This window comes from Gymnodraco acuticeps, unplaced genomic scaffold, assembly GCF_902827175.1.
Source record: "Gymnodraco acuticeps unplaced genomic scaffold, fGymAcu1.1, whole genome shotgun sequence".
Lineage (NCBI taxonomy): Eukaryota > Metazoa > Chordata > Actinopteri > Perciformes > Bathydraconidae > Gymnodraco > Gymnodraco acuticeps.
In genome coordinates this window covers 1,296,383-1,324,027 of record NW_022992289.1, presented here as the reverse complement: position 1 = coordinate 1,324,027, position 27,645 = coordinate 1,296,383, and the positions used below count along the sequence as shown (strand labels likewise).

Here is a 27,645-nt window from a genome sequence, read left to right as displayed (position 1 = left end):
TGGGGAAGTTGGAAATATAATTTTCCGAGCAGCACCTGAAAGCAGCATCAGGCTGATGACACCTTCCCAGGTGAGACAGACACGCCCTCACCTGAAAGGCAAGACAGGTAAAACTGGATCTGCCAGTTTCAGCAATGTCTGCTTTATGAAAACACAAGTCACAAGGATCAGAGGGAAGTCTGTGATCTCCAGCCTCTTTATTTTGTATTGTTATTTTCCCTGCGGAGGGAGGAAAGCGGCTGAGTGAAAACAGCCGAACGCCGGGACGGGCAGCACCAGCTAACTGTGACCGAGGACTGAATCATTTAAATCAATACCAACATCGATAAATCACCGGGAAAACAAAGGCAGAGTTGGAGCCGCTTCAATGGTGAGTTAACGTTTAAACTCTTCTTTTAAAAGCGGTTAAAGTCCGTCTTTCTGTCAAGTTTCTCCCGGCAAACTGTTGAAAATGTCCGTTAATGTGACGTTAGGTTTGAATAACCGTTGGACATGTCTCTGCTGTTTGACAGGATCGATACGATGACCTGGATCTGGAGTGTGAAAGGGGAGGAGGCGTAGTTGTGAGTCACGTTTGATGTTTTGTTTTTAATGTAGTGCTTTAGCTTGATAACGTTTGTCTTTTACGTTTAGCTGAGTTGTTATATTAGTTGTGAGAGTCAACAGCCATGTTTTAGTTGATTTTATCGACCTGACCTCTATCTGTGTGACTGAAACTGTCCACGCAGTGCAGTCCATGAGTAGGCTATGTAAACAGCCGTGTGGGAATGTAGGCTAATGCTACATTTATACTCTTAGTTTGGTGTGACATCTAGCCTACTTTAGTCTCTACTTTTTCCATGTGATGCCACTTTATATCTCTACTCCACTACAAATTGGAAGCCTATATTGTACTTTTACTAGTTGCAGATTCAGATCAATCATACAATATTTGACAGCATATTCTGACATGTTGTTGTGGAACAAGCAAGTAGCTAATATTAGACCAACCTTTTCCAGCTGAAACATAGCCTGTGTTTACACATCACTTACTGAGTAATCCAATAATATAATTGACATTATTCTGGTATGATCCAGTTTACATAATGACTACTGGTGCTATGCAATATTTTAAATGCAGTACTTTTACTTGTAGCCAAGTTAACTTAAGAGAAAGAGTCCTGAGCACTCAATAATACTGTCATGTATGTATATAAAGGGGTATGTGTCTATGGTCCAAAACTGTTCAGTTAATATAAATGTAAAGACTTTAAAGCTTGAATCCAGATCTCTAACTTTTTAAGTCCTTTGTTTGAATGTGTTAATGTTGTCATGTTTGCTTTTTTTATGTGATTGTTAAACAGGAAAATCAAATCCAAATCAAGTTTTATTTATATAGAACATTTATAAATGATTTTTGGTCGAGCCAAAGTGCTGTACATAAAATAAAAACAATCTGATATGAGAAGTTTTCCCAGAGCAGGAAACATAACAATCACCCTTTATTTACTGTCATCAAGCTTTTCAAGTGCAGACATGAAACCAGCTTCACCAGATTATAGACAGTCCTACTCGCCCAAATATTAAGTCCCCAAATAAATCCTCCTTAATTGATCTAATTTTAACTAATGTTCCACATAAATACTCATCTGTGGGAGTATTTGCTAATGATGTGAGTGACCACTGTGTTGTAGCCACAATTAGGGACACTAAGGTCCAAAAAGTGAAACCACATATCATCACAAAGAGAGACAAAAAACACTTTGTGGAGCAGGGTTTTTTACACGATCTGTTTGATTTTGATTGGGGTTAAATCAATCTGTGTGCGGATGTAGAAACTGCATGGTCTTATTTTTTATCTTGGTTTTATGAAAATTATAGATAGACATGCACCTCTGTGTAAATTTAGAGTGAAGGGACGAAACAATCCCTGGTTTTCTGCTGAGCTGTCCAGTCTACTTCATGAGAGAAATAATGCTTGGGCTAAGGCTAGGAAATCAGGCTCAGAGGTAGAATGGCTACGCTTTAGGCAGCTAAGAAATAGCTTCACATCTCAAATAAAAAGTGCTAAATCAAAGTACTATCTGTCAGTTACCACAGAAAACCTGATTAATCCTAGGAAATTTTGGAAAGCCATAAAATCGATTTCCACTGGTGATATTCCAAATGAGCTACCTCCATGCCTTACCACAGAATCTGGCACTATATCAGACAGGGCTACTATGTTAAATTGCTTTAATAAGCATTTTGTGTCCTGTGGTTCTCTGTTTGATTCTGTCACTGACTGTACTTCTGCTTCTGTGAACGCTCCAATCCTTGAACAATGTGGTCTGGAAAACCCTTTCAGTTTTACTCCTTTAACTATTGGTAATGTTCATGAAGCATTATCCGAGTTAGATCCTCGGAAACCGGCTGGCCCGGATAACTTAGAACCTTTCTTTTTAAAGTTAGCTGCAGATTTTATTGCTCCACCTCTCACTACTCTTTTTAACCTCTCCCTCAGCACAAATACAATTCCAAAAGTATGGAAGTCAGCTTATATCTTGCCTTTACTAAAAGGAGGGGAGGCAACTATTTTAAATAACTATAGGCCAATCCCAAAATTGTCAGTTCTGGAGAAGGTGCTCGAACGCCGAGTGAGTGAACAGGTAAAGGAGTTTTTATGTATAAATGACATCCTGTCTAGACATCAGTCAGGCTTCAGAAAGCAACACAGCACCATCACTGCCACAATGAAAGTGGTAAATGACATTACGAGTATTTTAGATAATAAGCAGAGTTGTGCAGCTCTGTTTATTGACCTTTCCAAAGCGTTTGACACCGTTGATCATCGCATTTTAAAGCAGAGGCTAGCCAGTATAGGCATGTCCAGCCATGCAGTGGGTTGGTTTGTGAACTACCTCTCTGAAAGGTCCCAATGTGTTCACTTTGATGGGCTGTCTTCTGAGTGGTTAAACATTTATAATGGTGTTCCCCAAGGTTCTGTTTTAGGACCACTTTTATTCTCCATATATATTAACAGCGTAGGTGATAATGTGGATGATGCTACTTTACATTTTTATGCTGATGATACCGTGATGTACTGTGCAGGTTCCTCCATTAAGGAGGCTGGTGTTAAATTACAGGCTGTTTTTAACATTATTCAGACTCAGCTTGCTGAACTTAAGCTTCTTTTAAATGTGGATAAAACCAAGGTAATGCTATTTTCAAAAGCTAAAAAGACACCAGAGCCTGTTTTAAATATTGTAACTACGCAAGGAACAAAACTTGAAGTGGTTGCCTGTTACAAATACCTTGGTATCTGGCTTGATGATTGTCTCTCTTTTAAACTTCATGTTAATAACCTGCTGAAAAAACTAAGGGTTAGGCTAGGTTTCTTTTTCAGAAACAAGCCCTGTTTCTCGCTTGAGGCCAGGAAAAGGCTAGTCACTGTCACCTTTTGACCTGTGCTGGACTATGGTGATTTGTTGTACATGAATGCACCTGCCAATTACCTGAGCAAATTGGATGCTGCGTATCACAGTGCTCTGAGATTTGTCACAAATTGTAAAGCGCTTACACATCACTGTACCCTGTATACCAAGGCAGGTTTACCATCACTCTCTGTACGGAGGCTCAGTCACTGGTACACTTTTATTTATAAAGCTATGTTGGGCAAACTCCCGTATTACATCTGTTCTCTGGTAAAGCAGAAAGTTGCAAGCAGCTATTGTCTGAGATCGCAGGATGTAGTCTTGTTAGATGTACCAAGAGTAAGGACTGTTTTAGGTAAGACAGCTTTTATGTGCGCAGCTCCACTTGCTTGGAACAGCCTACAGTCCAAATTGAATTTGAGCAATCTTATTTCTCTGAATGTTTTTAAGGCACGTCTGCACAAGATGCTTTCTGACACTATGGGTGTTTGTAAGTGTTGGTGAATATGTAAATATGATGTCCTCTATTGTTTGTTTTTATGTTGTTTTTATGTTTCATGTGGAACTAAATTGATGCAGGTCTCCCTTGTAAAAGAGATCCATGATCTCAAGGGACCTATCTGTCTAAATAAAGGTTTGAAATAAAATGAATGTCCAGACTTGAAAACTGGACGTGAAGCTGGACTGTGAGATGTAAACGGGTTAATACAGCCTTTTTATCTGAACATTGGCAGCATTTTTTCCAGTTAAAGAGAGACAGATTCATCCTACTGACTCTCAAATATCAGTTAATGATTCTGTTACTTACTCATACTTTCCAAAACCATAGCAGAGATACGCTTTTTTAACCGTTCAGAATGTTTTACATGCATAAATATGTTTTTGAAGTCACCTTTTCTACCTTTCTTCCCTCCTCATGAAGGAAAAAGTGGCGGTATTCGGTGGGATGTTTAAGAAATCCCTCAAGTCATCAGAACCATCTCTCAAAGCACAGGTGATGAAGTAGTATTAACTCACTTTATTTAAAGCAAGAACTGACATCACATGTACCTAATCTAACTATAAAAGCAATATAATTAGGTCGTGAAATTCAGAAATAAACAAACTGTTATTATGGATTCACACTATTTGATTCTGCATCATCTCACATAGTTTCCATGCTGCTTTACAGGACAGTTTATCAGTCAGCAGTGAGCTTTCCAAGAGCGACGAGAGTCTGACTGACAGCAGCACCAAGGTCCGTTCCTTCCTGTTATGTATTGTTTTTATTTTCAAACCTTATTTCAGTTTTGAGTAAATATAATTGTGTTTTTACAAATAAGTGATTTATTTTTAAGCACAATCCTACATATTTCAGGAGAAAGGAGGCGTATTTAAAGGGATGTTTAAGAAGACCAACAAGGCTGCCAAAGAGGAACAGCCACAGGTTGGTTGACTCCTCATTGAACGCACTGTGCTGTTTATATTATTACTTATTTAAAAAGTATAACTAACACTGGGTTGATATAACAATTTGACAAAGATTACAAAAATATGGTTTAATTAGTTATTGTGAAAGCAATTTAAAAAATAAATAATATTCAGTTTTTCTCTGTTAATATCACTTTATATTAAATATAAAGTTTAGACTGTTGTTCAAAAGCAACACAAATATATCGCCACTAGGCTTTTTTTTTTGTGATAAATGTTGACAAAATTATTAATTTATTCGTTGTAAAATTAGTTGTGAAATTATTTTCCATTTTCCACAGGTCTCCCTGTCAGTACAAAACCCTGAACTGTCCGTCAGCAGTGACAGCTTAACAGACAACAAGCCATCAAAGGTGAGTTTCCTCTCCGCTCCGTCATGTTTCTGGTATCCACACCCAGAATGTTCTCCTTTTTTAGTTTGTAAAACCAAACCTTTTGCTGCACGTTTCTCTTCAGGAGAAATCAGGTGTGTTTGGTGGGAAACTGAAAAGATCTCCTAAACCAGGACATGTCCGCAGGCCCTCACAGGTGAAACACAATCTTCTGTTACACACCCTGCGCACAGTGGAAAAATACACCCATCAGCTAAAGGCTCAACATATAAAATGGTGTTGTTTCATTGTAGTCTTGTGTGTTTCAGGATCTTTTGGAAGACAAGTTTGCAGCCATTGACGACAGTCTGTCAGAAAACACCACAGCTAAGGTCAGTCTCAACAGCCAATTTATTTTAATACAAAAGCTAGGGCTGTGCGATTAGGACAAAAATCATAATCACGATTATTTTGGTCAATAATTGATATCACGATTATTAAAAACGATTATCCATTTACTTTGAAAACATTGATTTATTAAAAATGTTGAACAATATGATTTTAACAGTTGATTACCCTGAACTTTAAGTATAATTCAACTGAAAAACCAATAAAAAAATATAATTAGAAAAATAATAATTACATTCTTCTTTCTTTTTTTATATAAAAATAATAATCGTTTTATTTAGATTACGTTGTTTTCGTAATCGTTGCAAGTCAAAATCGTAATCGAGATTAAAATACGATTAATTGCACAGCCCTAGCAAAAGCACAAGAAGACAAATCAAATATAAAGAATTTCATTAAAATAACCAGTGTACATTATTTCAGAGATGACAGCTGCACAATTATATAGCAGAACAATTATATAGCAGAATAAAAAAAACTAATAATTAAAATAAAATGTAAGTCTGGGAAACTTCTGACTTTTTCTCTTCAGGAAAAATCCGGTGTGTTCGGTGGGATCCTGAAACGCCATGCCCGGAGGCCATCCCAGGTGAAACCAGATCTTCTATTATGCGTCCTGCGCACAGCGATATTTCATCTGGAAAATACGACTATCAACTATCATGTCCGTCATATACTGACTGTTCATTTTGTGTCTTTCAGGATCTTCTGGACAATGAGTTCACAGCCAGTACCGACAGTCTGTCTGAAAACACCACAACTAGGGTGAGTTTCATTTCCTGATTTGAATGCAAACATTTTGAAAAACTCAAAATGGCTGAAATAAATGCAAACTAAATATTGAAAAAAAAGTCAGATCATAGCTCGAACAATTACTATGAGCTTATTACCTAGCAGAAAATATTCACCATAAATACAAATGTACAGTAAATCCAAAATAATACACTTATAAATGTTAAAAGTAAAACAAAGAATTTCCCCAAAAATACATGATTTGAAATCTAGAGCTTCCTTATTGTTAGCTATCGACAAATGCATGGGTATTCTCAGTTAAGCTACATCAGATGTGTAGAGCTCACCTCATATGATGGAGAGTTTTAGCAGGGTGTGTTGTTGTTGTTGTTGTTGTGGTTGTGGCTGTTTGGAAGCGGGAGATTGAACTTGCATGCATCAGCTATTTGGCAGAACTGCTGCCCAGTGTTAGAAAAACTAAATCCCTGCCTGCCCATCTGACAGATCCATAGGTTAAAACAAAAATATATATATACGAGTGTGGTAATTAGCATGTGGTTTATTTTCTCCAGGAGACAGGAGGGGTGTTCAGTGGGATGTTTAAAAAATCACCAAAGCCTTCTGCAGCACAATCACAGGTGAGAGCGTGGCATTTCATAACTCCCATTTTTACCTGTGCTAAATTAAAAGCAAATTATGAATATATCTGTATTGTTTTATTGCCTTCAGGAGGATTTGTCTGCATCCAGCGAGCTGTCAGGCAACAAAGACAGTCTGTCTGTGAACAGCAACACTAAGGTGAGCTTTGAGAAACCAGAAAAATACTTAATTTCTTCATTAAAGGGGAATTTTAAACCATTATCATGTGACTTTTTCTTTCTCCAGGAGAGCGGAGGGATGTTCAGTGGGATGTTTAAAAAACCACCAAAGCCTTCTGGAGCGAAGACACAATCTCAGGTGAGAGCAGTGCGTCTAAATCAGGGGTTCTCAAAGTTTTTATGGGTGAGGGTCAATGTAGGTACCCAATATTGGATTGAGGGCCGCCCAAGAAAAAACGGAACACAAAATAATTCCAAAACAAATCCTTTCTTTATTGTACTAACCAATTACCGCAACTCGCGAGATGCCTAGTTGCCATGCAACCAGTAGTCTAGCAAACTTTCCACAAGCTGTCATTCATAATTTAGGAATGACAACCCAGGGGGCGCAGTTTTACCATTCTTAAATTCCATTCTAATTCTTACTAGATACAACCATGGAGGATTAAAATATAACGCATGCATTTCAGCGTGTCACATTAACTATCGCGGGCCGCCAGAAACATTTCCGAGGGCCGCCATTGGCCCGCGGGCCGCACTTTGAGAACCCCTGGTCTAAATGTTCCCACTGTGTTACATTTTAAGAGATGATAACAACTTTTGTAACCTTTGTTTCAGGAGGATTTGTCTGCACCCAGCGAGCTGTCAGGCAGCAAAGAAAACCTGTCTGTAGACAGCAACACTAAGGTAAGGACTGCGTCAGCATTTGGCAGAACATAAAGCCTGTTTGCTAAATCACTGCATCAAGCGAAACATGTACAAACCATTAATATGTGATTTTGTTCTCCAGGAGACAGGAGGGGTGTTCAATGGGATGTTTAAAAAAACACCAAAGCCTCCTGCAGCAAGGACAGAATCCCAGGTGATACTTTTACATTTTTGTATTTTACCTGTGTTAAAGGCAAAGCAAGTTATGAATATATCTGTATTGTTTTTATTGCCTTCAGGAGGATTTGTCTGCCCCCAGCGAGCTGTCAGGAAGCAAAGACAGTCTGTCTGTGAACAGCAACACTAAGGTGAGCTTTGAGGAACATGTAGAACTCTATAGTCAAAGAAGTAAGAAAGTGTGTGTATTGTGACAGGTGAGATAAACCTGCATACATCAGAGTCTAAATTACTGCATTATGGGCAACATTTAAACCATTTCCATGTGACTTTGTTCTTCAGGAGGCAGGAGGGATGTTCAGTGGGATGTTTAGAAAATCGCCAAAGCCTTTTGGGTCGAGGACACAATCTGAGGTGAGCACCTCACTTGTCTTATTTACAGCTAAGGTACATTCTTTGGAGATAATAATAATTAGTAATGATATTTCTTCTCAGGAGGATTTGTCTGCACCCAGCGAGCTGTCAGGCAGCAAAGACAGTCTATCTGTGAACAGCAACACTAAGGTGAGCTTTGAGAAACCAGATGAATACTTTTTTTCATGATGGCCAACGTTTGAACCATTTCCATGTGACCTTTCTACTCCAGGAGACAGGAGGGAAGTTTGGTGGGTTGTTTAAAAAACCACCAAAGCCCTTAGGAAAGAGGACACCATCTCAGGTGAGAGTAGTACTGAAGCTTATTCGCTGCAACACCTTGTTACTATAAATCATAAGAACAGGTTTAATATAGATGTATTAATGTGTTTCTTGCCTTCAGGATGATTTGTCTGATGCCAGCGAGCTCTCGGGAAGCAACAGCAATCTCTCAGAGAACACTAAAGTGAGCATTGTTAAAACTGCAGTCACTGCAAGAAAGAAAAATAACAACAAATGTCGTCATATTGAATGTTGGCTTTATTCTTTCTTCAGGAGAAAGGAGGAATCTTCAGTGGAGTGTTCAGAAAGAAAGTTGCCAGATCTCAGTCTAAGGTAAGAAAAGTCAAGTTTGTCAATAAAAAGGTTTTTCAATCCAAAAAATATTCAAGGTAGGGAATATTTTGCAGTCATTTTGTTACACGTGGATATTTCACTTTGAAATCAAACACTTGAGTAAATGTGTCCTCCTGGTTGTTACATTCTGACTGAATGCTTCATCCCTCTGTTCAGGAGGATTTGACCGTGGATAGTGAACTCTCTGCCAGCAGTGACAGTCTCATAGAGAAGCCTTCAAAGGTAAGAGATCAACTTGCACTTAACAGAATACACAGTTAGTGATATGAGTAGGGCTGTGCAATTCATCGTATTTTAATCTCGATTTTGGCTTGCAACGATTATAAAAACAACGTAATCGAAATAAAACAAGTATTATTTTATTGAAAAATAAATAAAATGTAATTATTATTTTTTTGAACTATTTTTTTATTGGTTTTTCAGTTGAATTATAATTAAAGTTCAGGGTAATCAACTGTTAAAAACATACTGTTCAAATGGTTTTTTTTTAATAAATGGATGTTTTCAAAGTAAATGGATAATCGTTTTTAATAATGTTTTGAGCTTATTGACGTGGTCATTGTGGTGTGACAGGATAAGGAAAAGACTGAGCACTCAGGAGACTCAAATGAGAATACATCTACTGCAGAGAAGCCTAAAGCCAAGCAGGTGGGTTGTTACGGCGGAATAACGTCATCTCGTTGAGTTATTATTTTTGGTAGAATCAGCTTTGGAATATTGCAATTGGCTCAGTTTTTTTATATTTTTTATCTATGACATTAAGATGAAGATTAAGGCTTTGGTCTGTTTTTTAAGGTATCTATCTGTTTTTTCAGAGCGGTTTCAGTGCGATGATGAAGAGCACGTTCTCCACTGACAAACAGGTAAGGAGTGGTTACTTTACTCTGCACATCATCAGTTCATATTCCCTATCACACTTCCCCAAACTAAAAGCATCGCATTCATTAAAGCTTAAAGCGAGACAGCGAAACCCACACCCGCAGCCTGGCTGGGAGTTTGTGTCAGAGTTCCCGTTAGCCGGTAATTACCGGACTACGACCGGTAAAATATGCTGAAGACCGGCAAATCTAAATCTCTCCGGTCAAAGTGTCCGTTCAAAATAATTTCCGCTAAGCGCAATACCACACCAGTTGCGCAATTTGCACCACTTATGTGACAGACATGAATAGTCAATTCTAATGTCTAACACGTAATGTGGAGAAAGAGATGTCCTGGATGGGTTGATTGTGCGTTGATCTGTTGGTAATGCCTCGGGGTTCCGGTGGGCATGTAAACAAATGCATAATGCTGCGCTATACTTTGTGGCCTCACCCAGTTGCATAGCGACGCTTATTGTTTAGGTGTCTTTTAATAAGCAGGTAGTTATCATCATTAGCTAGAACTAGCTGGATCTGATCGATATGGACATAAACGCGAGTGAAGTCTAATCTGACGGGAGAGAGAGATCAGCTGCTGCTGACGAGTCGACACGCAGCTCTGCATGATCAGCGGTGAGCGGACAAAACACACTTCAGGTTAGAATATCACACGTAGCTATTTTAATGACCTCTCAAACTACTACCGTAACTAGTTATAGATATGTTTAGTTTTACTGTCGGGTCACTCACTGATCCGCGAGCTGCATGATACTGACGGGCTGTCAGGAGAGGGAGAGCGCTTCGTTTATTATTCCCGTGTTATTGTAAGTTACTGTTCACTTTTGAATAATGTAGTTAATCTACTATAATTAGTTTAATATTGAATCATATCAATTTGTTTTAAAGCTCAATAAATAACAAAGACCTTTGACCGGCACTTTTCTCATTTTGTCCGGAAGATTTAAACTTTAACGGACATGTTGACCGGCGAAGAAATATTCTAACGGGAACTCTGGTTTGTGTGTGTGCTCACATACCGACTCACAGCCTCGCTGCGTCCTGCCCTCTCAGGGAGGAGAAATCGGCGGAGCTGCTGCTGAGAAAGGATTGAGTGTGTGTGTGTGTGTGTGTGTGAGGAAGACTTAACGTAAAAGCTCCGCGGACTTAACGTAACGGCTCCACGGATTGGTCTATTTGGACCAATGGGTCCATTTGGGTATGGGCACGTCACTGTACCCAGGAAGAAAACAATGGAAAAAGAGAAATCTCCAATGAGGCGTTCTGGGGCAGCATAGACAGGTGTTAGAGTTTTACTCCCTAGGGTGTACTTTGAGGGTTTTTGACTTTGCAGACGTTTACATGCAGAACCTTCATAACACACAAGGGGACGGGTAATAACTGGAAAAGCATGACATGGGACCTTTAAAAATAATATACGTCTGTTTTTAATTTCAATTAATCCCCATACGATGTGATGCTGGTTACAATCGCACTAATACTATCATTGTTTATATTGAGTTATATATTATATCGACTAAACTTGCTCAATCTGCAGGAGAAGGAATCCGGCTCTGACAGTGAGGAGATGTTGGACATTGAAGAGAGCCAGCCCAGTCACAAACAGGTTTGTAAGAATTTTCAATGTTTAATTTGTAAGTTTTTATCAGCAATTCACTGGATGTGGTTCTTATTTTATTTTGTGTTTATTTTTCTCTATCTTTGTGTTTTGTTTCATAATCAGAGTACATTTGCTGGGGCCATGGAGAAGCTGAATCCTTTTAGATCTGCAAACAAAGTAGGGACATTTTGGATTGGAATCTTTTAGTAGTGCTTTCTTTTATCTTTGAGAGTACCGTCTTCATCATTCATGTGTTTTCTTAAAATAACTACTTCTGTCTTGTTTCCACAGAATGAAAAGCAGTCGAGCTCAGATGAGGAGGATCCACCTGCGAGCAGCGAGAAGTCTTCAGGCCACAAACAGGTGCTCTGACATTCACTTGTTCCTGTTAGTTAGCAAACTGAAACTGACACTTTTTCTAACTTGTTATTTTTGTTCAGCGGACACTTGCCTCATTGGGGGGAGAAAAGCAACAACTTTTTATTTAGCTGTTATTTATCAAGACGAAGATTCACATTTGTGCAGATACAGACCACAGTCCTCTGATGCGTTCAGGGGTCTAGTGTTTTGCTCTTCCACCACTTGTGTGTCAATGGGTGTATGAAAGGCTTTGGTCGAGTAGCATTCTACCCACGGTTGAACTTAGCTTGACTTGCCTGGGCTTGTTGAGAATGTCTTACCTTTAGTAAAGGTCACAGGGAGGGAACAGCTTCACATATCTGTAATCAGCTTGTTGTGCTCACTTGCTTGCAGTGTTCATGTATGGTCAATATCCTCAAAATAGATTTTCAGTAGTCATAAAATGTACAATTTAAAATAGGGCTGTGCGATTATGGCAAACATCATGATTATTTTGGTCAATAATTGACAACACGATTATTAAAAACGATTATCCATTTACTTTGAAAACATCCATTTATTGAAAGAAAAATGTGAACAGTATGTTTTTAACAGTTGATTACCCTGAACTTTAAGTAGAATTCAACTGAAAACCATAAAAAAAATAGTTAAAAAAAATCATTATTACATTTTATTTATTTTTTAATAAAAATAATAATCGTGTTATTTTGATTACGTTGTTTTCGTAATCGTTGCAAGCCAAAATTGTAATCGAGATTAAAATACGATTAATTGCACAGCCCTAATTTAAAACTAGAAGCTCAGTTAGCTGTTAGCCTCTGAGCATACCGTGGTTTTAACAGAAAAGGCTAGTAATGCTAATGCTGCTATACTATATTTAATAAATGCAGAAATTAGCTACAAAATTACATTTGGTAGCATATGATGAATATTTAAAGAATTCCTACAATGTTTTATACTTTATAGTAAGAAACATTGAATAGAAAATTACAACGATAACAAAGATCTTTAAAATTAACTCACACAAAGCAGGACATTTCAAAGTTAAGAAATCGATTGATCGACATATACACAGTTACTAATATATATCTTGAATGCTGTAATCTGATTTTGGCCAATTTATCGGCCTAAAGCAGATCCAAATGTTAAATGTTGATGTCCTTCACTCTCAGGCTGGAGTCATGTCCAAACTGAATATATTCCGCTCTACACATAAAGTAACTATGCAGCTGCTGGTGGTGTTTGGTCATGGTGCGGTGTGTGGAGGGAGATAGACCTGATCCTGATGGTTTTAGGTGACAGGGAGTCACTGACGGGAAAATGATGGTGGATTTAATGGACCTTACCACTGATTTTGTATGTTGAACCGTATTTACTACAGGATACATATACTTTACATCCCAATTCTTTAATTTATTAAATGTTTTGAATAGATTTTAGGGTGTATTATTTCTCCGGCAATCACCGTTTTCCATTGACTTTTCTTCAATACAAAAAAACAACAGTTCTTTGGAGTTTTGGCAAAAACAAATACAGATTTGATGTCCCAAGTTTACGAATTCCGCAGTTTGCTTTCCATTCAATACAGAAATAAATAGAAAACCAATGGCTGCCTGAAACAGTGGAAAAAATACATCTGAAAATCAGTACCTTGTATGTAGTTAAAGGGTTAAACATACAAAAAATATCTGGTATGGTCCTTGAGTTATCTGATTTAGGCTGATCCAGTTTAATATGTAATATTTAATGTGTTTTTTTATTATTAGAAAAACACTGAAGAAGACGCACAGGAGCATGAGCAACCAGGGGAAGAGAAGCCAAAACCGGTCAGTCAAATGTTTGCATGAGTCATCAGTGACCACACACACACACACACACACACACACACACACACACACACTTATATATATTTATATATATATATATATATATACAGACACAAACACACACACAGCTGATCACATTTAGTCAAAAAAAACGTCCCTCCTCACGCTCCTCCTCCGGACCTCCACCACATCCTCGTCATCGTCTTACCTCCCTTTAAATCCTGCCTGCCTGTGCTCCTGCTCCCCACACTGTGTGTGACACTGTGTGTGTGTGTGTGTCCTTGTCAGGTCAAAAGCAACATGATCCAGCGAGAGAGAAAGGAAAGAAGTGAAACTCCAACGGTCCCACCCAGACCTTCTAAAGAGGTTTGTAAACTCAGTGGCTTTTGGTCCAAGGGCAAACATTCATTATGATATCCTGTTTGCTACATTGTGCTCTCTCCACAGGAAATGAAGAGGACGTCCATATACGACGAAGGAAATGAGGACGATCAGGTACAGTACTTTCTTTCTGCTTCCACAGTTTGAATTTCATATATCTCTTAGAACGCAAGTTAAATCACTTTCTTTCATTATTTTATAACCAATAAGACCATCCAGTAAAGCAGGCAGCAAGCTTGAAGGTTACATATTGTGCTTTGAGTTCCTTCCTTGCTCTACAAAGAAAGAACAGTGTGTCACTCTCAGTTTTAAAAATATGTTGTCCTCTACAGGACAACAAGGACATGATCTCCAGATCTGCCAGATTGTCAGAGGAGGTATTTAAGGCTTCAGTGTTCAGGGAATAAATAATAACTCAGCGAGATGAAGTTATTCCGCCGTAACAACCCACCTGCTTGGCTTTAGGCTTCTCTGCAGTAGGTGTATTCGCATTTGAGTCTCCTGAGTGCTCAGTCTTTTCCTTATCCTGTCACAACACAATGACCACGTCATTAAACTCAAACCATGGCCGAGTGTATCGACTATCAACAGACTGACAGAGTTATATATCTGATGAAGGATTAAGTGTGAGATGAAATGACCTGAGGAGGAGGTGAAAGGATCCTTCAGGAGCTTTGCTGCAGCTCCACCCTGACAGACAATTCTGTGTGTGTGTGTGTGTGTGTGTGTGTGTGTGTGTGTGTGTGTGTGTGTGTGTGTGTGTGTGTGTGTGTGTGTGTGTGTGTGTGTGTGTGTGTGTGTGTGTGTGTGTGTGTGTGTGTGTGTGTGTGTGTGTGTGTGTGTGTGTGTGTGTGTGTGTTGTGTGGTGTGTGTGTGTGTGTGTGTGTGTGTGTGTGTGTGTGTGTGTGTGTGTGTGTGTGTGTGTGTGTGTGTGTGTGTGTGTGTGTGTGTGTGTGTGTGTGTGTGTGTGTGTGTGTGTGTGTGTGTGTGTGTGTGTGTGTGTGTGTGTGTGTGTGTGTGTGTGTGTGTGTGTGTGTGTGTGTGTGTGTGTGTGTGCTGTGTGTGTGTGTGTGTGTGTGTGTGTGTGTGTGTGTGTGTGTGTGTGTGTGTGTGTGTGTGTGTGTGTGTGTGTGTGTGTGTGTGTGTGTGTGTGTGTGTGTGTGTGTGTGTGTGTGTGTGTGTGTGTGTGTGTGTGTGTGTGTGGTCTCCTTCCTGTGGTTTAGACCCCGGCCACACGAGGACGAAAACGGCTAAACGCATAGGATTAGCACAAACGCAATCGCAAAAAAGCTTCCGTCCACACGCAATAGTTATCCGGATAGTGTCTGTCCACACGAGACCGCTCCATTTAGCTCCAACCGCTGGAGAAGCTGCAGTACATATGCATGAGCCTGTACGTCACGCTGTAACTTCCTCCACAAAAGCAGAGAAGAAGCATGGTTGTCATGGTTGCCCTTCTGTTTATTCTCCGCGGTGGGGGCCGAGGGAACCGGGCAGAGTTGTTCGCCAGTCAACGTGTATTAAAGTTTAAACCTTCCGACAAAATTATAAAAGTGCCGGTCAAAGGTCTTCTTTGTTATTTATTGAGCTTTAAAACAAATGAATAACGAATCTATATAATATAATAATAAAATACACGGAGCCTCTCTTTTTCCTCCCTCTCTTTGGACAGGTCAGTGTCTGTCTCATGCAGCAGCTGATCCAGTAATGAGTGACCCGGCCGACAGTAAAAATAAACATATTTATAACTAGTTTAGGTAGTTTGAGAGGTGTCTCCGTCCTGTCAGATTAGACTTCACTCGCGTTTATGTCCATATCGAGAGAAAGATAAATAATCTGAATTCAGTGTGCAGTTTACTTTGACCCGGGGGTGAGCAGCAGAGGTGGGGAGAGGCGGGGCTATTGCGCAATCATTATCAGAAAATGATCGCTGAAGCTGCAGTACATATCCACAAAAGCAGCGAGTAAGATCCCCCCCGGATGTGTAAGTCTGCTGTAGATGTTGCACAAAGAACTGTAGCATGGTCAGTAGCGTCCGGAGCACGATAGCAACTCTGCGATCCGCCATTGTTGTTGTTGTTGGTGGCGAAACACATCAGCAATGGCGAGGGGTACGCGGAGGTGAGCAGCAGAGGTGGGGAGAGGCGGGGCTATTGCGCAATCATTATCAGAAAATGACCGTATAGGGCGCACACACGGAGCCGTTTGACCCCCCAGAGCGTTGCGTATGCCGTTCTATCCACCTTGGGACCCGTTATCGTTTCCTCAGTCGTTTAGTGCCGTATGCGGTCGTCCTCGTGTGGCCGAATGGTCTATATGACACTAAACAGTAACGCAAACGGCCGTTTTTGTCCTCGTGTGGCTGCAGCCTAAGTAAACTATTCTGGTTTCATTTCAGGAACTGAATAAAACAGCTGCGAGACAAAAGCAGAAGAGCAACCATCAGGTACCGACATGTACACAGAACAAGATATTGATATTGTTTGGGAGCAGAAAGACACAACTTTGATGTTCCCAGTGTTCTCAGTGTGCGGTTTGGAGCAAATCATAATCCAGTATGCAACTTGAATAAGTTTGAAGACTCATCTACAGTGGTTGACAGATGTTATGTCTTGTATGAAACTTGAAGAGATCAGATTCTCACTTCTACTTCTTCTTATTGATTGTCGAAACTAAATAAAAAGATTTTTGATTTGAATAAGTTTGAAGAGAAAACTTGAAACCTTCAGTGTACATACCCTTAAATCAACGGCAGTTCTAACTGTTTTTGTGTGTCCTAAAACATGACTGGAAACAAATAATGATTCTAAAACTGTTTCAAGTGACTCCTCCCTAACCCCGAACAATGTCATTTCTAGTCTTAAACTTTGGCTGTCAGCGGCCAACAATAGTATTTGTTTTCACAAGCCTCTTTCAAACTAAACTAAACTTTTTACTGAAACCTCCTGTAAGTTAAATCAAATGTAATGAGTTTAATTTCCGGCAGAGCCAATCAGACGATGAAGGCCTCATGGATGGATCTGCAGGAGCCAGAGAGGGAGAGGAAGAAAGCAAAGCAGTGAGTTTATCTCTTCATCATCACACTGTTCCTAATCCTTAGTCCTGAAGCTCAGAAACCTATATTATGACCTGTACTATGTACCGTATGTAATTGTGAGAATGTGTAATGAACTCCAGATTGCTGCTACATTCAGGGGGAAACAACAGAAAGTGTTTGCTGCAGGTGCCTTTTTTAAGTTTCAGTTCCTGCTTCCTTTTTATCTTTTCTTTTGTGCAATGCAAATAACATCTGGCACCAGCTATTGTTAGCTTGTGGTTATCGTCAGTCACGAGGCAATGTAATCCCAACCCTACCGTTTTAATTTCTCCTAAACCCAGCCTGATACAGTTGGCAAGAAACTTTGGGATATTGACTAGACGATCATGTTTACATCAGAGTACTTGACTGCATGCTATGTTTGATTTACTGTAAACTAAATATATACTTACATGTGTGTGTGAGGAAGAAACAGACACATGACTTAGACCCCGGCCACACGAGGACGAAAACGACTAAACGCATAGGATTAACGCAAACGCAATCGCAAACAAGCTTCCGTCCACACGCAATAGTTATCCGGATAGTGTCTGCCCACACGAGACCGCTCCGTTTAGCTCCAACCGCTGGAGAAGCTGCAGTACATATGCAGGAGCCTGTACGTGGCGCTGTAACTTCCTCCACAAAAGCAGCGAAGAAGCATGGTTGTCATGGTTGCCCTTCTGTTTATTCTCCGCGGTGGGGGCCGAGGGAACCGGGCAGAGTTGTTCGCCAGTCAACGTGTATTAAAGTTTAAACCTTCCGACAAAATTATAAAAGTGCCGGTCAAAGGTCTTCTTTGTTATTTATTGAACTTTAAAACAAATGAATAATGACTCTATATAATATAATAATAAAATACACGGAGCCTCTCTTTTTCCACCCTCTCTTCGGACAGCGTCAGTGTCTGTCTCATGCAGCAGCTGATCCAGTAATGAGTGACCCGGCCGACAGTAAAAATAAACATATTTATAACTAGTTTAGGTAGTTTGAGAGGTGTCTCCGTCCTGTCAGATTAGACTTCACTCGCGTTTATGTCCATATCGAGAGAAAGATAAATAATCTGAATTCAGTGTGCCGTTTACTTTGACCCGGGGGTGAGCAGCAGAGGTGGGGAGAGGCGGGGCTATTGCGCAATCATTATCAGAAAATGATCGCTGAAGCTGCAGTACATATCCACAAAAGCAGCGAGTAAGATCCCCCCCGGATGTGTAAGTCTGCTGTAGATGTTGCACAAAGAACTGTAGCATGGTCAGTAGCGTCCGGAGCACGCTAGCAACTCTGCGATCCGCCATTGTTGTTGTTGTTGTTGGTGGCGAAACACATCAGCAATGGCGCGGGGTACGCGGAGGTGAGCAGCAGAGGTGGGGAGAGGCGGGGCTATTGCGCAATCATTATCAGAAAATGACCGTATAGGGCGCACACACGGAGCTGTTTGACCCCCCAGAGCGTTGCGTATGCCGTTCTATCCACCTTGGGACCCGTTATCGTTTCCTCAGTCGTTTAGTGCCGTATGCGGTCATCCTCGTGTGGCCGAATGGTCTATATGACACTAAACAGTAACGCAAACAGCCGTTTTTGTCCTCGTGTGGCCGGGGCATTAGTTACAGAGGTCTTTTTGAACCGTAGCACACATTAGGTCTGCGGGCTGTGGTGAAATGTGGTTCTTCCAGTTGGTGCTTCTCATGTTACTTCACATCACTGTGGCTTTTTCTTTACAGGCCAAGGTGAAAAAACCTAGGCGCCATAATCCATTTATGCAGCGTGCTGGAGCAAAGGTCTTTATTTTTGATTTGCTTTTCATATAAAGTCTATACTGCCATAAGGACTTGTATATGTGTTGCACTAACTTAAATCTATACAATAAACGGTACCACTTTACAATAAGACTACCCTTATAAAGGGTTTATGAATAGTTTGTAATTCATTTATTAATTAGGTTGTGAACACTTCATAAATCATTAATAAGCTTTTATAAGACATGAGATAAACAGGGCAACTGTGACCGGTTGCTTGCCAAATAGTGAGCCCACATGTATCTGTGCTGCTAAGCCTTATTAGAAATGGTAGTAACTCATTAATGTGTTTTACACTCTACAATAAGGCTCCCTTTTGGCAGCTATACATGTTAGTAACTCGTAAATTAATGGTCATAAAGAGATGCCAAGAAACATCAAGATGGATGGGGGGGGGGAATCAACTCGATGAACAACAGATACCAAGGATGCTGGCTGATGAATAAGTAAGCTCGGTAGCCAATATAAGGCTTTCAATCAGGAGAGACGGTTTTGATTTGAGAATACATATTTATATTGCCTGGAATGCACAAATGAATGTAATGGAGTTTTGGCGATTAGGCCCCGTTGTGCGGGAGTATCATTCGGGAGGGGAGAACCGATCCGATGAAACCCCCCGGGGTCTAGACACTGGTGGTGGTGAATGGATAGTTAGGTCCGGTCTGAAGGGGAGGAGCTTGACCCTGGATTCAGAGGGACAGGAGGTGAAAAGGGGTTGAGGAGGGTTGCGTCGAGTCACCTGAAATGACAGCTGTCAGAGGGGAGAGCAGATTTAAAAGGTTTAGCGGAGCGCTATGATAGGCTTGTGAGAATAGAGCGAATTGATTGGTTAAGCTGGGGAGTGACGCCCCCGATCACTTATTGAGAGGAGAGAAAGTAGTAACATAGAAATAGTAAATGGGTTAGTAAAGACGGTCTTCCAGGTTGAACTTGCGCTGAGCTTCATTTGTCATCTTGCCAAATAGTGAGCCTGTGTTGATGTATATGTTAGAACTGGTTTATAAATGGTTATTCTTAATGATTAATAAAGTGTTATAAACCTAATTCATAACCTAATTATAAACCCTTTATGAATCCTTGAGTAGTCTTATTGTAAAGTGGTACCCAATAAACTATACTGAGTCCCTTACCTCAAATGTATTTTCACAAAGCTGATGTACTTGAAAAATGTTTTTTTAATTAGTACGTTTATACGCCACCCTGTTGCTTTTCCCCTTGCTACTCATTTATTTCATTTTTAAGTTCACACTTTTTTTTTCTTCTTCAGGCTCAGTCTGATGATGAAGGGCTCGATGGAGAAGATGATTCTTCACCCAAAGAGGAAACGAAAGATGAAGAGGGCAAGGAAAAAACAGAGGTATTTTAATTAATGTCTTTAATGAAATATTCTTTAACCCTTCGATGCCCTTAGAGTGACTGGACCCTACACTCTTCCATAAGTGGGTCAAAAGGGACCCGTATTAGAATAATGTGTTTTTATGCCATTTTTGTCATTTTGGTTAAGAAAAATCACTTGTATTATATTTATATTTTGGTTCACACTAGAAATATTTTATATTTAATTTTTCACTATTTATAATTTTAGACATTTTTTTTTACATTAAATAAACAACGTTTTGAACATATTGATGCAGAGATCTCCACTATTCTGAGACCCTCACAGTATTCCAGTCCCTTTTCAAAACTCGTCTCTTCTCCTCTTGTCTACTCATCATAGCCCACCCCCCATCAATCCATGCTGGTTGATCATGTTTGATAATCCTATACCCCCCACCCTAACCTTCCCTTATATTGTAAAGTGATTTTGAGTCCTTGAAAAGCCCTATACAAATACAATGTATTATTATTATTAGAGGTGTCACTTGTGATGTAGTCTGTGTGTTCTACAGTGAATGTATTCCTGACAGCAGCAGGTGATACGAATCAAAGGTTCCCAGAGGATCCCATAGGAAATGAATGCGGGTCATTTTTGACCCACTAATGGAAGCTTGGGGTAGAAATACAAAAACTACAATTTCTTAAAATGTATAGAACGTAAATTAAAAATTTGAATGGCATGAAATCCAAAACATGTTTTGTGAGGAATAGCTGGAATGATGACATTATTTAATTACAAAGATACTTCAAGAAAACCACCTCACCGGGTCAAAAAAGACCCACTTATGCATCTAAGGGTAAACAAAAGAACAGTTCCTGGTTTGATTATTTTAACCATAGTTATCAGGAACAAATGTTACATTTTTGTGCAAGGAATATTCCAGAATGTGATGATGTGCATCTTCCTCATGGTAACACTGAAACTATTCTTTTTCTTTTTAGACCAAAGTCAAGAAACCGAAGAAACACAATCCTTTCATGCCAAGTGGCAAGGTAACAATCAGTCACATGTTTCCTTACCCGTGGATAATAAATGTTTGTGTGAACAAAATGACTGAAATGTAATTAACTAAATCCTTCATTACAAATACTAACAAACAAAGCATAATGCTGCTGTATGAGCAGTTTCAATTATTAAGGACAACATTTTAGTCACAGCATCTGCATCCCTGTGTGTCTTCTTTAAGTCAGTGAATCTGTATACATCTGAACTGTGGAGACAATGTGTTTCTGTATGACAGCGATTGTTATTCTATGATAATTTAGTTAATCATTGTTTGTTAAATGTCAAATTCATCAGAAGAAAAAAAGGTCGATGTTAAAGGTGGGGTAGGTAGTTCACTTCAGAAACACTTTGTTATATTCCATGGAATGCTCTTAACATCCCGATAGCAATGAATATATTAAATGATTTGACAATAAATACATAAAGAAAATTAATCTGTGGAAGCCGTAGTGCTGTAAAAAGCACGGCCAATCATCTGAGCCGGCTCGGCTAAAATAACTGGACGGCCTACCTGCCTGTCAGCCTTCCATCTGGGCACAAACTTATCTCGTGCCCTCATTGGTCTTGTGCGCGTTCGTGTGTGTTGGAGGAGGGGCTCTGTAAGGAAGTCTGAAGGGAAGGGGCAGATTTTTCCCGGTTGTGTATTTTCAAATTCTAGCGCACTCGAGCTGCTTTCTCCATTCTTACCTACCCCACCTTTAACTAACAAATTCAATTGAAGCCGTTAAGAACATTTAAATAACTTGAAATGACTGCCATGGATGAAAATAGCATGAACACCATTCTCTTAATATATATTCTCTAAAAGGTTATTTTGATGCTGGTGGAGGAGAGCGTTGTCGGACACAAATCTCCACTCAATTATTTAATGTTTTGTTGGTGTATCTCTATGGCTGCTAACTGAAAATGTGCAGTCTTGCCATGTTATGTTGTGAAGAATAGTAAGTAAGCATAGTTAATAAGAAATCGCAAAAATATGACCTTATTGGGTTTGTTAGTGTAGCTAGTTAATTATTTCAGCTCTGTAACTATTTGTAATTCCTCCAATAAGTTCTGTTTGCGCTGCTTCTGAGAAATAGTTTTGCAGCGGTTTGGACTGCATGGGAATTAATATCTGCCCAAAAGCAAAACTGTATATTGATATAACAAATGCTGTAACTGTGTGTCTTGGGTGTGTTTTCATTTGTTTCAGGGCAAAGGCATTAGGAGGAACGCTCAGGACGGCGCTGTAGGCGCAGGAGAGGTAGTGGAAATGAACTGGATGACACATAAACCTGTTCGACGTTTCCTAGTTTCTTTCTCTCCTTCAGTCTGCTCTCACATCACTTTTTAACCTCTTCCCTCCCTCTGTGTCAGTATATTTGTCTACCCAACTGACCATTTCCAGTCTTACTCATCGTGGTTCAGGATTACTAAAGATCTGCTCCAGTAACCAGACCCCTCCCTGAAAACAACCTCTGTCTTATGTTCGTCTCCAGGGTGTCCACTTAGCTCCCAACAGAGACTATTATAGTCAACGTGTGTTTGTTTTTCTACCCTCCACTCTCGATGTGACACCCACCTCCACGCAGTGTTTGTGCCGTTCCCTGGTATAGAAGGAGACGAGATTAGGTTGCCATGTGCCCAAACTTGTTTCTCTGCTATGCTTCCTTTTTCAAGGTTTCCATGGGCGATTCTTTACTTCTGCAAAAGCAAGCTGTGCATTTAGAATTCCTTTTACTCTCACTTCCTCCTCTTTATCTGAGCATATACAGCATGATAAGTGAAACCAAGGAAATGAGACACCTCATAAGTCGATATTAATTTCTGTCTCACTCACACACTTCAGCCACACACTAAACCCTGACATTTTGTCTTTATGCAAAATCTTGGTGTTAATATATACATTTTAAAAAGTAATATTTCTGTTGTTTCAGAATGGAAAAAGAACTTTGTTCGACCAGTTGGAAGATTTACGTATTGACCCGTCACAGCCTGAAGACAGACAGGTTGGTTTCTGAAGCAAAATCTGATCTCAACAGTTTGAATAGCAACCGTAGACATGCAAACTCATATAAATCTAATGGTGTGTTTCAGGATTTCCAGGGCCTTATGGATTGGTGGAACACCGTGGAGTGTAAGTAGCAAATAAAGGAAGTGAATGCCGCCGCATCAAACCATTATATCTAGGACAAAAGTGTTCTTCCAATTTTTTGGCAACAGTTTTAGAAATAACATTATCTATTTTAACATTATGCCCATGGGACACAGAGCAAGGTCGGTTAAAAAGCGTTTTCTGTGTTTAATCATTTATATTGTGGCCGAATAGAAACTAACCCTGCAAGCAGGTCCCAAAATCTGAACCCACAAGCATGGGCATTAACCTGCTGCTATAACAGCAACGCTACGGATGCTGTTATAGCAGCAGGTTAATGCCCATGCTTGTGGAACTATAGAGAGGCGAAGTCCCTCCCTTTCCGGTGACCTCCATGGGACCTTATTTAGGAAAAATAATGTATTGAAGTCAATGGAGAGAGAAAGATTATCTTTCGATCCCGTTTGAATTGTGCCACGAATTACACATATGATGTTTGTCAATCTTAAAAAATAATTTCCATGTCAAAAAAGTCACAGTTTGTCGTAAAACTGTTAAAATATAAGACTATGAAAAATACGCAACTAGAAAGACTACAAATCCCAGAGTCCCGGTCCCGCATGCTGGCTCTTACGGAACCGACTAACTCCCCTTGTGTGTATGTACAGTTCTCAACATGCCCAGACTCGTAGTGATTTTCACCTCTTTTAATACTTTTCGCCTCATTCTGAAAGAAAGAAGTGAAATGTTCCAAAGTGACGGCCGTCTTGGTGTGTGGTGCGAGACAGGAGATGTAGTTCATTGAGCGGTTTCACACAAAATAAAGTGTTACTTCACAGTTTTACGACACATTTTTATTTTTTTAACTTGCAAAATTATCTTTTGAATTGACAAACATCACATGTGTAATTCGTGGCACAATTCAAACGGGATCGAAAGATAACTTTTCTCTCGCCATTGACTTCAATACATACTTTTCCGAAATAAGGTCCCATGGAGCTCAACCGGAAAGGGAGGGACTTCGCCTCTCTATATGCTCTGGATCTTTTGCTGTTCACATACTTTTGTCCGTTATTGAATATTGCACGATAAGTTAACTTCATTTTTTCTTTCTTACTTTGACCTCCTCAGCCTGGGAGGACACGCCTCAAGAGGATGACATGACAGAAAAACAAGAGGCCAAGTAAGTGATGGCACAAATACATGTTTATATAATATTTCACTTCTTTGTCTTTGATCTTTAAAGGATCTGATGTTTTTATTTCTGTGGTATTAAGCCATGCAGATAGATTTAGAGATATCCACATCTTAAATGTCTTCCCTGACCCCAACATATGGAGAACATCATTTTGTTTTCACTGCTCGAAACACGGTCAAAAACATAACAAAATACACAATTTCCCAAAAACAGTACCACCTTCACCCCACATCTCAAAACTCTGAAGCTTTCTATGTTTGTCTGACATCAACAATGTAGGAATAAAATGTATTAGACACACCAGAAAAACCTTTAATACAAATTCTGTGTATTATTGAGAGCTGGATATCTCAAAACTTGGGGAACTAAAACCACTAGTATGTGAATGGAAGATCCACTAGGGGTTAGTTTTTAAATAAACTGTGACCTTGCTCTTTGTAATTCTAAATTGCTCGTCTCAGGGCGTTTGCTGTGACGGCGGACAAGGTGCAGAAGGGAATCCGCGTCTTCAACAAACTGTTCTCGGAGCGGGCTGAGAGCCTCTGGCAGCACGTCATCGACCTCAACAGCATCGCAGACGGCCTGGACAAGTTCAACAAGAACACAAAGATCGCCCAAATCACCGGCGGCTCCACCAGCGCCATCGGGGGCGTGGCCACCATCACCGGCCTCGCTCTGGCCCCGGTCACCTTCGGGGTCTCTCTGATTATTACGGCTGTAGGATTGGGTGTCGCTACGGCAGGCGGTCTGACATCAGCAGGCGCCGGCATCTCCAACCAGGTCAACAACTCCCAGGACCGCAAGAAAGTGGAGAAGATCGTGAATGATTATATGGAGAAGATGGTCGACCTCAACAAGTGCCTGAAGTTCATCAAGCAGGGAATCGAGAACATGAAGCGGTTTGACCTGATCAAGATGAAGGAACACGCCTACAACCGAGACTTCCCTGTGCTCAGCAAGAGTATTTATGAAGACGGCGCCATGGCAGGGAAGGCCATCCTCATCAGCGCTAACGAGATCATGCGTGTGGTGCAGATCGCCAACGTGGCAGGAAGCACCGCAGCGAGAGCGGTCCAGATCGCTAGTATGGCCACTGGTGTGCTCACTGGACTCTTTGTAGGCATGGACATCTACTTCGTGGCCAAGGACTCCAAAGAACTGAAGAAAGGGGCCAAGTCCGAGTTTGCCGCCAAAATCAGGGAGGTGGCGACGCAGCTGCACGACGGCCTGGTGGAGCTGAACACGATACGAGAGGAGCTGCAGTGCAGCGGGCCAGCAAACGACGAAGGCACCGACACAGCCCCATTGGACAGTGACAAGAAAGACGACAAACATGACAGTTCAAGTGAAGATGAAATCGACCGCATCAAAAAAGCCATTAAAAAGGACTATGAGAACCGAGAATATGTTTGAAGGCCTGAAACTTTGCTCTATCATTAGGGGTTCAGATGCAAGCTTCAAACATTCTCAGTTTCCAAGTTCCCCTACAGAACAAGTACTTTGAAGGTACCGGCTTAACGTCTATTCTATGAGGTGGTTGGTGCACATTGCTTAAAACTGAAGAGTACAATCAGGCCTTTTTCCAATGAGGAAATACGTGCGTGTGTGTCCGTGTCCCTGTGTGTCCGTGTGTGTGTGTGTGTCTGTGTGTGTGTGTCCATGTGTGTGTGTCCGTGTGTGTCCTGGGAGGAACTGAGGCTCTGCTTCTCTGGCTGTTGTGCCAATGTGTCAAGAAAATGGGATTCAAAGACCAAACTAAATCATGAATTTGGATAGTACACTTTTAGATTTTTAAAGGAATAGGTACAAAGTATTTTTTAGAGACTTTATAAGTCTGCCTTTAAAGTGATTGTTAGAGTTCCATTAAAGTGTGTTGATTCTGTTAGAAACGCTCACTGATCAGGTGTAGACTTTGCTTATACTCTTACGGGTGCCTTAATTATGTTTAAATAATAGTCTATCTTTTCTATGTCTATGTTTGTTTTGGTGTCAGGGCTGCAACGAAACCCCTCGTCCTCTGCTTTAAGTTCTGGATTTAATGTGGGGTGTTTTAACGTATTGATGACTTTTGTCTCATTTTAAAGAATGGCGCAATAAGCTTTGCATCAGATGACAAGAGCTAATAAAACAACAAAATTAACCTCATTAACCTAGCTGTAGCAAACCTTAAACAAATGTGTTTTTAGGAAGTCACATGTCAATCAAACTTTGCTGCCAATACTTTTCTTAAATGCAATTAATGTTTTATATTCAAGCAGGGCATAAATGGAGAATTATGTGTTTTAGAATTATTCATATTTATCCAGTCTAGGATGAATGGGAAATATCTGATTATGCTATAGCTAAGCTAACGCCTCGTGGTCCTTTAGTACTTCGGCTCTTTTTTGTAATGAATAGTTTTTACTCACTAAACGGCATTATTAAACTTAATTTTGAGAGTTAGATTTTATGTATGTCACCCATTTTTTATATTATTGCCAAATCTCCTGAGTCTAGTCACAATGAAAGCAAGCTAACGTTAGCTTTTGGTCTGTTAGCTATGCCTCCTGGGTGTAAATATTTTAACAGTGACTAATCTGTTCATGTGAATCCGTTGTTGTGGAGCAACCGGTTTTATTTGATTGAAGTGTAAATCTTAACTTAGTACACACTTGACCACTGGTGCAAAATAATGGGAATATACAGACGTAAAATCTGAGGAGAACTTCTATCATGGTGTTCTTTGTTTTTTAACAGTCCTGCAGGTTTAACCGTTGTCTTCAGCCATACAGTAGTTAATGTTTTAATGGTTTGGAAAATGATCTCTTACAACTGGAATGACGACGGTGTCAACCTCTTCTGAAAATAACTGTTTGCCTTTTCCTTTTATTACATTAATCTTTTTAAATTATTTCAAAGTCATGCTCCATTATGTGGTTCATACTGGAAGCTCTGCTGATGTCAGTCCTGTGGTCTGTTTAATGAACTTAATATTTATTTTCTGGGTGCCGTTCATTCGACCTGTACATGTGCAATATATTGTAGAATCTGTAATACTTTTAAATTGACAAATAAAGGTCAGATAAATATG

General features: G+C 40.0%; 1 protein-coding gene across 11 annotated transcripts; it reads left to right on the top strand.

Moving 5' to 3' along the window:
- Positions 1-99: 99 nt before the first annotated feature.
- On the top strand, positions 100-27,645 carry LOC117540858 (nuclear pore complex protein DDB_G0274915-like). 11 transcript variants are annotated; one of them, XM_034207746.1, is made up of 41 exons: positions 100-370; positions 513-563; positions 4,315-4,386; positions 4,564-4,629; positions 4,750-4,818; positions 5,144-5,215; positions 5,319-5,390; positions 5,503-5,565; positions 6,114-6,170; positions 6,284-6,346; positions 6,886-6,951; positions 7,043-7,111; positions 7,199-7,270; positions 7,750-7,818; positions 7,922-7,993; positions 8,079-8,147; positions 8,299-8,370; positions 8,452-8,520; positions 8,603-8,674; positions 8,786-8,836; positions 8,926-8,985; positions 9,163-9,228; positions 9,580-9,654; positions 9,822-9,869; positions 11,419-11,487; positions 11,605-11,658; positions 11,773-11,844; positions 13,014-13,058; positions 13,608-13,667; positions 13,956-14,033; positions 14,115-14,162; positions 16,447-16,494; positions 17,035-17,106; positions 18,846-18,902; positions 20,188-20,277; positions 21,240-21,290; positions 22,496-22,546; positions 23,220-23,291; positions 23,380-23,419; positions 24,509-24,560; positions 25,037-27,645. In XM_034207746.1, exons 1-41 carry the CDS (start codon positions 368-370, stop codon positions 25,986-25,988), a joined length of 3,429 nt encoding a protein of 1,142 aa, XP_034063637.1. In that variant the 5' UTR covers positions 100-367; the 3' UTR covers positions 25,989-27,645. The 11 variants fall into 11 exon arrangements, with proteins under 11 accessions (XP_034063637.1, XP_034063641.1, XP_034063640.1 ...); XM_034207745.1 differs by having other exon boundaries at positions 101-370; positions 8,774-8,836; XM_034207750.1 differs by lacking the exon at positions 9,580-9,654 and having other exon boundaries at positions 8,774-8,836.

Excerpts from the sequence above, each read along its gene's own strand:
- LOC117540858 (XM_034207745.1), top strand. Across the intron at positions 7,994-8,078 it reads CAGCAAGGACAGAATCCCAG|GAGGATTTGTCTGCCCCCAG; the intron begins GTGATACTTTTA and ends TATTGCCTTCAG. Across the intron at positions 11,845-13,013 it reads AGTCTTCAGGCCACAAACAG|GCTGGAGTCATGTCCAAACT; the intron begins GTGCTCTGACAT and ends CTTCACTCTCAG.